This window comes from Hyperoodon ampullatus (assembly GCF_949752795.1).
Source record: "Hyperoodon ampullatus genome assembly, chromosome: 7".
NCBI classification, from domain to species: domain Eukaryota; kingdom Metazoa; phylum Chordata; class Mammalia; order Artiodactyla; family Ziphiidae; genus Hyperoodon; species Hyperoodon ampullatus.
The window spans coordinates 37398562-37408434 of record NC_136920.1 but is presented as its reverse complement, the minus strand read 5'-3'; the positions used below and the strand labels follow the sequence as shown (position 1 = coordinate 37408434).

General features: G+C 33.0%; 1 protein-coding gene across 1 annotated transcript in view; it reads left to right on the top strand.

The window, feature by feature from the left end:
* The window catches only part of ANO5 (anoctamin 5), a gene marked incomplete at both ends in the record, with an annotated part of 110932 nt that overhangs the window by 67064 nt on the left and 33995 nt on the right, over positions 1-9873 (top strand). Inside the window, one exon of the mRNA XM_079707778.1 lies at positions 804-919. Within this exon, the coding sequence (XP_079563904.1) occupies positions 804-919 (116 nt within the window). The remainder of the gene's footprint in view (positions 1-803; positions 920-9873) is intronic.

Here is a 9873-nt window from a genome sequence, read left to right as displayed (position 1 = left end):
TATAAAATCTTATACCTTGTCATACAGAGATTTTCATATGTGCTTAATTTTAGATTGGGTGTTTGCTCAGTGTTGTCTTCGGTAGTTTACTTGTCTAGGCAAACAGTTAAAGAGAAAATATTGAACAGCTATGTGTAGACAGTGCTCTGCTAGGCCCTAATTAACTTTATATTAATAAAGCCTACTCAGTACCTAAAAATGGGGAAGGAACTTACACGTGAAACAATATTGAGGCTTTTAAGTGCTAAAGTCTGTTGTATATTTTAAGTTCTTTGGGAAACAGATGGCCAGTGAGGACAAGACAGGTTGCCTAGAGGAGATTCCAGTCATAGCTGTGTGACTTTGGATCATTCACTTATCTTTGCTTGGGGTTCAGTTTTTCCATCTATAAAATAAAAATGTCAGCCTATTTCCAAAGTCCCAGCCAGTTATACAGTTGTGGGAATCCCTGAGCTGTGACTGTTGGAATTTGAGTAGAGATGAAAGGAAGACTCCAGATCAAAGGAGCAGCTTCAGTAAAGCCAAAGTCTCAGACTTCAACTTGTGTTTTTAGATAGCTGGGTGTGAAAATTTAATAAATAAAGCACTATCATTTTCATTTATTGTAGAGTGTAGCAAATGTACTGCACTCTACAATACACTAAGTGATTTAGTAATTTACATCAATAGAATATGAAAATCTAAATCGAAAAGTGAAAGAGAACATTTGCCTCATTCACTAGACTTTTTATAAGAACAGTGTTCCTTTATTCACCTTTGTCTTTTGCTTTGTCATTCAGTAATTTCTTCTTGCGTGTCTGTAGGGTCAATATTGGAAGCCATCAGAACCTCCTAATCCTGTCAATGAAAGGTACACACTTTGCCAGAACTGGGCTCGGTTTTCCTATTTTTACAAGGAGCAGCCTTTTAATTTGATTAGGTAAGTTTCTTAAACAGAATCAAACTGATTAAAACTTGGTTATGTGGTTTTTATTCACAATGGCATCGTATTCCATTCTTTTTACTACTCTTCTCACCCACTACATTTCCCATCTTCCCAGTTTTGTATCTACACTACCATTTAGTCATTCATTTGTGAGCAAAATGCTGTTGCCAGAATGGTCTTAACCACAGTGCAGAGATAGCTTGATGGTTCAGAAGTTGGGCCTTAACATTTAGGTAGATGGGGTTCAAATCCAAGCTCTTTCTCTTAGAAGCATATAAATATGGTCAGGTTATTTAACCTCTATGAGACATATCTGTAAAATAGGAATAGCAATAGTACTTTCCTTATGGGGTTATTTGATAATTAAATGATATATGTATATTTTCTTAGCATGGGGTTAGCACTTAGTGTTTAACACAATAATTTTTTGTTTGTTTGTCTTCCTCTGAGTCTAGGAATTTAGAAGATAGCAGAAAGGTCATGTATGGATGTTTGTGTGTGTGTTGATCTCAGAAAGCTGTGAAAGCAATTGTTCTATTATCTCAATTCTTTAGACAGTTTCATTAGCTATGCAAGAAGACTATGGTTGCAGGTTCTTGCTTTGAACCATGACAATATTACATGCATACAGGATGTTAGGAGACTCCTGCTATGATTTCAATAAAGAAACAATCAGATTACAGACCCCTGGTTGCTAGTAGCAGTATTTTTACTCAGTGAGGTATGCTTTTACTGCTCTGCTTGCGCAACATCACAGCCTCCTTTTTATGAGACTGATTTTGATGTCTACATCCAAACCAAGTGAAATGTTAGTCCAACAGTTTCATTTAAGGCAAATAAGAGGGGAATTTTTAAAGAATAAATAGAAGACAACTAGCATATAAACTGTGGTTTCCATAAATCTTTATATGAACTCTTGATTGGAGGGATATTTTAATTGTTCTGATTAATGGCCATTTAATTTTTTTAATTATAAAAGTAGGACATGTATCTAAAAATTTCCAAGCAATAAAGAGATGTGCAAAGTTTTAAGTGAAATTACACCTCCAGTGAATTCCACAGAAGTAAATATGGCTATTTGGTAGCAGCCATTCAGTCTTATTTTTATGTGCATGCGTAGTAAAATACATACACCTTTTTTTTTTCCTGGAGCAATGGAATCTTTATTTACTTTTTTGCTAAGATTTTCTTTTATCACTAAATAGTATATTATTGGCATACTTCCCTTTGAGTACAGACAGATCTATCTTGTGCTTTTTAACACAGCACAGGGTACCATATTATAAATTTTGCATAACTTATTTGTCTATTCTTCTATTGAAAAATATTAGGCTGTTTCAAATTTTTCACTATTACAATTAGTGCCCTTGGAGAATATTTTCATGGTATGTTTTCAAAAAAGCAAAATTGTCAGAATGAGGTTTACATATTTTACATTGTTCAAAATATATTGAGAGTATTTAGCTGTCTACAGATGTTTCTGCTATAAATATTCCCCAAAGGTTTGTACTTATAACCATTGATATAGACAAATGCATTACACCTCAGGTCAGTACCTTGTTAGCACTTGCTGATTTTCTTGTACAACAAAGTGGAAACTCAGATTTTTTCATCAGATGGCAATATCTACCTTAAATTTAATAACATTTTAAAGCTTTTCATCCTATTATTATAACTTTTCATTTATAGCAAATTATACCATTTCAGTAATGAAATAATTTTTTAAATAAACTTAAATTTTTAACACAATTTAATGTAAAGAATTGATAGCTAGGTGTAAAGTTTTTAACTAGGTAATCGAAAAGACAAGAAAGAAAACACTATATTATCATCACAGAGGGAGGAACTGCAGAAAACAGCTCTTATTCCTAAGGTTTCTTCTCAGTGGTTATGTAGGATAATATCCTTATTCTTAGTAATAGACAATAAAGTATTTAAGGGTAAAGGACCATGATGTACGTATTCAACCAACTTACTTGCAAGTGGTTCAGAAAAAGGCATATATATATGGGGAAATATAATATATGAAGTTAGATAAAATGCAAATAGACCAATATTTTCACAATAAAATAATTAAAGGATATATGGGTATTATTTGAATTATTCTTGTAACTTTTTTATATATTTGAAATTATTCCAAAGAAAAATCTTTAATAAAAGGAGAGTCCAGAAATATATCCACATTTATATAGTCAACTGATTTTCAACAAAGGTGCCTGGTCATTCATTGGGGAAAGCAACATATGATGCTAGAACAAGTGGCTATCTACATGAAAAATGTGAATCTTGCTTCTTTTCTGTACAAAAAATTAAACTAACTTGAAATGCATGAGAGAACTAATTGTAAGCATTACAACTATAAAACTTCTAGGAGAACATATAGGAGAAAATTGTATGTGGTTTGGAGTTAGGCATGGACTTTTCAGATCAAACACAAAAAGCACAATTTAAAAAATGTATAAATTTAACTTCATTAAAATTAAAAATGTATGCTCTTTAAAAGACAGTTACAAAAATAAAAAGGCAAAACACAGACAGGAGAAAATACTTGCAACACATATCAATAAAAGACTTTTATCCAGAATATTTAAGGAACTTTTGCAACTCAATAATAAGACAAAATTTAAAATGGACAAAAGATAAAAGATTCATCACCAAAGGAATATATTTCTGGATTGCCAATAAGTACATCAAAAGATGTGCATCATCTTTATTCACTAAGGGGATAAAAATTAAAATGTCATTAAGATACCACCACACACACACTAGAATAGCTAAAATCTAAAAGATTGGCAATAAGTGCTATCAGGGATGTGGAACAACTTGAAATCTCAAACGTTGGTGGTGGGAATGCGAAATGGTATAGCAACTTTAAAAAAACAACTTTGACAGTTTCTTATAAAGTTAAATATGCACTTTCTATTCTACTTGTCCCAAAACTATTATAAAAATGTTTATCATTGCCTCAGTGATTTGAGGTACTACCTTTATCATATACTAGATTTCTATATGCAGTTGAGCTGCTTTCTGGATGTTCTGTCTATTCTGTTGATCTAGCTAACTATCCATGCAGGCTGTTTATTTAATTTAATTTTTATTTTATATTAGAGTATAGTTGATTTGCAATGTTGTGTTAGTTTCAGGTGTGCAGAAAAGTGATTCAGAAGGCTCTTTTAATTGTAGTGGCTTACCTCTAGTATGTTTTATTATCTAGTTGGGCTAATACCTCATCATAGCTCTTACTCTCAGTGTTTTCTTATACATTCTACATGTTTATTCTTCCATATAAACTTTAGTATCAACTTGTCTAGCTTGTTACTAAAAAAGATGGTTGGTATTTTTATAGGGATCAAATTAAGTTTATAAATTAACTTAGGTAGGCTGGTATTTTGATGATGAGACATTCTAATCAAGGAAAAGTTGTCAAGGGAAAGGTATGTCTTAGTTTAAGCCTTGGGTTTTTCAGGAGTGTTATAGAATTATAAAACTTTCTTAAGTTTAAGCCTAAGTATTTTATATTTTTGTTGCTATTATAAATTATGTATTTACTTACATGTTATATGTTATTGTCTTCTGAGTGTTAGTTTTATATTCTAATGCCTGATGAATTCTTTATTGAATTAGTTTTATTGATTCATTAAGGCTATCCAGGTATATTATCATGTAATCTTTAAATAGAAATATTTTACTTTTATTTACCAATTCTTATGTCTATAATTATTTTCTTTTATTCAATTAATTGGCTGATAGTTACAGAACAATGTTGAATAATATTTGGTGTCTTTGCCTTGTTCCTGATCTTAGTGGAAATGCCTCTGGTGTGTCCTCATTTAGTAGGAAATTCTTTTGCCTTTATACATTACTTTATCATCTTGCCTGGGGCCTTGGAGGGTTTTGTTTGCTTGTTTGTTTGTTTGTTTTAATTTTTATTTCTTTATTTATTTTTGGCTGTGTTGGGTCTTTGTTTCTGTGCGAGGGCTTTCTCCAGCTGTGGCGAGCAGGGGCCACTCTTCATCGCGGTGCACGGGCCTCTCACTGTCGCGGCCTCTCTTGTTGCGGAGCACAAAGCTCCAGATGCACAGGCTCAGTAGCTGTGGCTCACGGGCCTAGTTGCTCTGCGGCGTGTGGGATCTTCCCAGACCAGGGCTCGAACCCGTGTCCCCTGAATTGGCAGGTGGATTCTCAACCACTGTGCCACCAGGGAAGCCCTTGTTTGTTTGTTTTAAAGTCTGCTTGTTTTAACACATTATGTCTTGGAATTGGTTGTTCTAAGTCAGTTTTCCCTGTTCCTGGTGGATCCTTTAAATATGTATCTTTTATTTTGTTTGTTTTGTTTGTTTGTTTGTTTTTCTGGAAAGTGTCTTGGGTTATAGTTTTAAAATATAATTATTTTCCAGTGCTTTGTTTATTTTCTTTGGACTCCAGTTATCTGTATGTTTAGTCTTTTTTGCCTGTCTTCATATCAAACAATTTACCTGAGACCCTTTTTACTTCTCTATGTCATTTTCATTCTTTTGATAGGTATCCTGTTTTTCTTATCATCTTTTATTAGATTTTCACTTGGTGTCCATTTATTCTCTTGAATACCTCATAATTTCATCATCAGTTCTGACATGATCTTATAGGGTTCTTCTCTTTCCTCTGTTTTTTGGTTTCTTTCATCTCTTGTTTTATTTATTCCTGTTTTTTCCCACTTCTCTTCTTATTTTTATATTTCTGATATTTTCTTACATTTGCAGTTATTTATTTGAGAACATTTAACTCAGTTTATACTGCTTTTTTTACAGTATTCCTCATGTTCTTTTGAGAGAATTTTCATTAGCTGAAGCTCTTTGTTTCACATTTTCAGGTGTTTTTTAACATAATTTTGTATAGTATGCTCTGCTTTTTTTCTGTTTGTGTTTAATTCATGGAGTTTCTAGCATTAGAGTACACTCTTCTGTTAGTTTTTTTTTTTTTCCTATTCCATGCAGTTTCTTTCATGGATGATATCCTGTGCTTGTCATGCACTTTTTCTTTCATTTCTATAGAATCCTAACTTTCTCTCTTTTCTGCCACTTTTAAGAAGTACCACCCTTTATATCTGATTCTTCCCCAGAAACATTGCTTTTCTGAGGCTGCCACTTCCAGGCTTACTCATTTTCAAATCCCTTTCTTTTAGCTAGTACTATGAATTACCAAGTCCCAACATGTGTTCAATATTATGGCATTTAGTTAGACTTTTTCCCAGGGATTATATTGTCTGTGTTTGTCTGATGTCCCCACCCTACTATACATGTTTTCCCTAGAATTTCTTTAGCATCTTCTTCACTGCTCTCTGTACCTCACGTATGGTAGCTGTTAATAGGTACTCAGTTGGAACTGGGTTTATTTCTTTACTTACAGGTAATTTGAAGATCATGGTGTTCTCTGTCATGATGCTTGAAGGCCTATATCAGGTGTGGTTTTATTTCCTCTCCTTTTTGATTTTATAGTTTTACGAAAGTTTTTTATGGGAAGACTTGATAAAAATAAAAATATCCTTAAAAGTAGAAAGGAATTGGGCCTCCCTGGTGGCGCAGTGGTTGAGAGTCCGCCTGCCGATGCAGGGGATACGGGTTCGTGCCCCGGTCTGGGAGGATCCCATATACCGCGGAGCGGCTGGGCCCGTGAGCCATGGCTGCTGAGCCTGTGCATCCGGAGCCTGTGCTCCGCAACGGGAGAGGCCACAACAGTGAGAGGCCCGCGTACCACAAAAAAAAAAAAAAAAAAAAAAAAAAAAAAAAAAGTAGAAAGGAATTGTCTATACATGCATAATTAAATACCCACATTCCTTTAATGAACATTTATTTAACATCACTAGATATCAGCAAGAGGCTAGGGCTATAAAGGTAATCAGAACGTGGTTTCCTAACACAAAGATATTTGCAGGAAGACACACAAATGCATAATAATTACAGCAGAGTGATACTCATGAAAGAACAGAGCACACAGGAAAGAACACCTACCTTTATGACAACCTCAGGGAAAGTTTCACAGTGCTTATTCCTGAGTGTGTCTTGAGAGAAGTAGCAGGTTGCTAGGTAAACAAGTTAGGTAAGAATATCCCAGGGAGAACAAGTACAGAGCACTGGACTAAAGAAGAGCATTGTGCATTTAGTTCTTCATTTAGGAGGCGTGGCTGGTAAGATTTGAATGTTTATCAGTAAAAAATCATGAAGAACACTGCTAAGGTGAAAGGACAAAAACTTTGAAGGAGGAAACGGTCATTGTTTAATCTTGTGCTTTAGAAACTTTACTCTCTTGGAAGCAGGACAGATAGTAGAAGGATGCAAGACCGAAGTCGGGGAAGTAAGGAGGCTGTTAAAATTTTACAGTAATAGATATTGAAGGTCGTATCCAAGGCACTGGTAAAAGGAAAGAGGAGACTATGGATTAGAAAAAGGCTTTTATGGGACTTCCCTGGTGGTCCCAATGGTTAAGACTCTGCGCTTTCAATGCAGGGGGTGCAGGTTCAATCCCTGATCGAGGAACTAAGATCCCACATGCCTCGTGACACAGCCAAAAAAAAAAAAAGAGAAAGAAAGAAAAAAAAAGAAAAAGACTTTTATGACAGAATTTATTGGACCTAGTGGATTGGATATAGAGGGTTAAAAAAAAAAAGGATGACTAGGGGTGCCTGGAAAGAGATTTAGAATATAGGATTTGAATTCCTAGATTTCATATATTTCATGTTATCTCTACACCAAACTTAAGTTCCATGTCCAAATATTTGTAAATATTTTTACTGCCTTTTGGGTATTGATCATTTTGTCATATTAGATTATATTTTTTCAGGGAGAACCGGGAATACAAAGGTTACCATCATTGGTTTATCAGTCTTCAATTTTATATGCCTTCTGATCCCATTTTTTCTTTCCAATTTAAGAGCTCCAAACAATTTTTCTTTTGATATCATCTATTGGGGTGGCTTAATGCTTATAAATAAAATTGATATACTGCTATATAGCAAATAGGTTAGAACAAACATGTTTACAGTGACTATAATGGTGCTATTAAAAGCCAAGATAGTGTAATGGCTAAGCTAAGTTTCTCAGATGTCCATGAATTCATGATAAAAATGAATCTCTTTGGACCAGATGTTTGCGTTTTGTTCATTCATTCCTCAAGCCTGTATTTATTTCAATTCCATCATCATTGTTTTGGTTATTTGCTGTGTCTCAGACTAAGTACTAAGTCCTGGGAATACAAAATTAGACCAGTGCCTTCTCACAAGATCTCACAACGAAGACTATTCAATGTCTTCTATCTATAAGATGCCCTGTTAGATGTTATGGGGCCACAGATGAGTGCAAAATCCAGCAAGTAAAATGGACAGGTTAAGAAATACTGTAAGTGTAAATAAAAGGCTAATTTTTCTAAAAAATTAATACTCAAAAGAAGTATTTATTCTCCTTATGTTTGATACTTTACAGAGTATCTCATTATTGGCTTTTTCTCATTTTCTTTGTTTTGAATAATAAGAATTTAACATCTTAAATGTTATTTCAATAATATGTAAATAATATATACATATTTACCATACTACAAATCTAAGACATGTTTCTTACTTTTTGCATTCTTAAGAGATGGTTTAGTTGTTAATCTATTATTAAGCTCCCCAAAGCCAAAGTTTAGTAAAATTATTTCTATAATTCAATATATAATAAATGTTCATTTGAGAATTTCTCTTTTTGAGAATCATTTAAATACTAATTAAAGGTCTGGAGTTCTTGAGGACTTTTTTTTTAATTCTCAAGGAATAAGATTCTTGCAATTTGAAAGGAAGAAAAATGTAGTTCTTTGAAATATCCAGTTTCTTTATGAATTCCCAAATAATTTTTTGTTTAAATGTATAGCAGTAATATTGATGTTTTACCTTAAAAATGATTGATTCTGTAATTTTCAAAACATCAAATGGAAATAGACACGGTGAATAGTAAATTTTCCCAAATCAAATATTTTTATACTTTTTTTTTAGATTTTGATGTTATGCAGTATTATAATAATTGTTATATTTTTCAACAAAAACAAAAAAAGAGAAAAAGCAAGTTTACTCTTCCTGAGTGAGTGAACCTAAGGAAGTTGTAAATGGTAAATTAACAAGGGAATACAATGGAATTATAATTTAATTTCAAGTTTATAGTAATTTGAAAAGCAGAACAAGGGAAAACAACAATGTAAAAATGTTTATTATCACTGAAAATAATGAAAGAAAGAAAGAATAAAAGATAGTACAAGCAGAAAGATGCCTGTTTCATTAGAAAAGATTAGAAATTTTGAAAACTGAAGAATGGGATATTCAATAAAATTAATATTGAGTGAAAAAAATTAAAAACCTTCTCATTGGGAAATTAAGTTTATGTTATGTAAAATTTAAACCCTTTATGTTTAGATTTGCCTGTTTTTGAGAATGTGTGGAAATTACAATTTAATAAAAAGTGCTGTAATAGATTTATATATATCATGCTATTAGAGCCCAAAAGGGATTACATCTCTCTGTCTAGGAAACTGTGGAAAGACTGCACGGATTTGGTGAGCTGAGCTCTACATGAATAAGGGAGAAGATTAACCTATTTTGTGTTGTTTTTTTAAAAAAACTGGTTTTATGAGACAGAGAAAACCTTGTTCTCTGGTTCTTTGAGAGATTCCTTAAGGAGAGAGTCGGTTTAGAAAACAACAGAAAAAAAAAAACCAAAACTTGGTTATAAGACTTGAACATTTATGCCAACTAATGCTGTCACTTTTTAACTCTTTGTAAAGCAAGTGCTGAACTTATATTTTATGGAACTTTATTAAACACTCATTTTTGATTCCTTGGTTTGCTCCCTGTCTTACAATTCTATAAGCATCCATCAAAGGTCCAAATTTAGAGGAAGATGGAAGTTCATACATACAACCACTCTCATCTGTTGTGGTCTGAGTACATT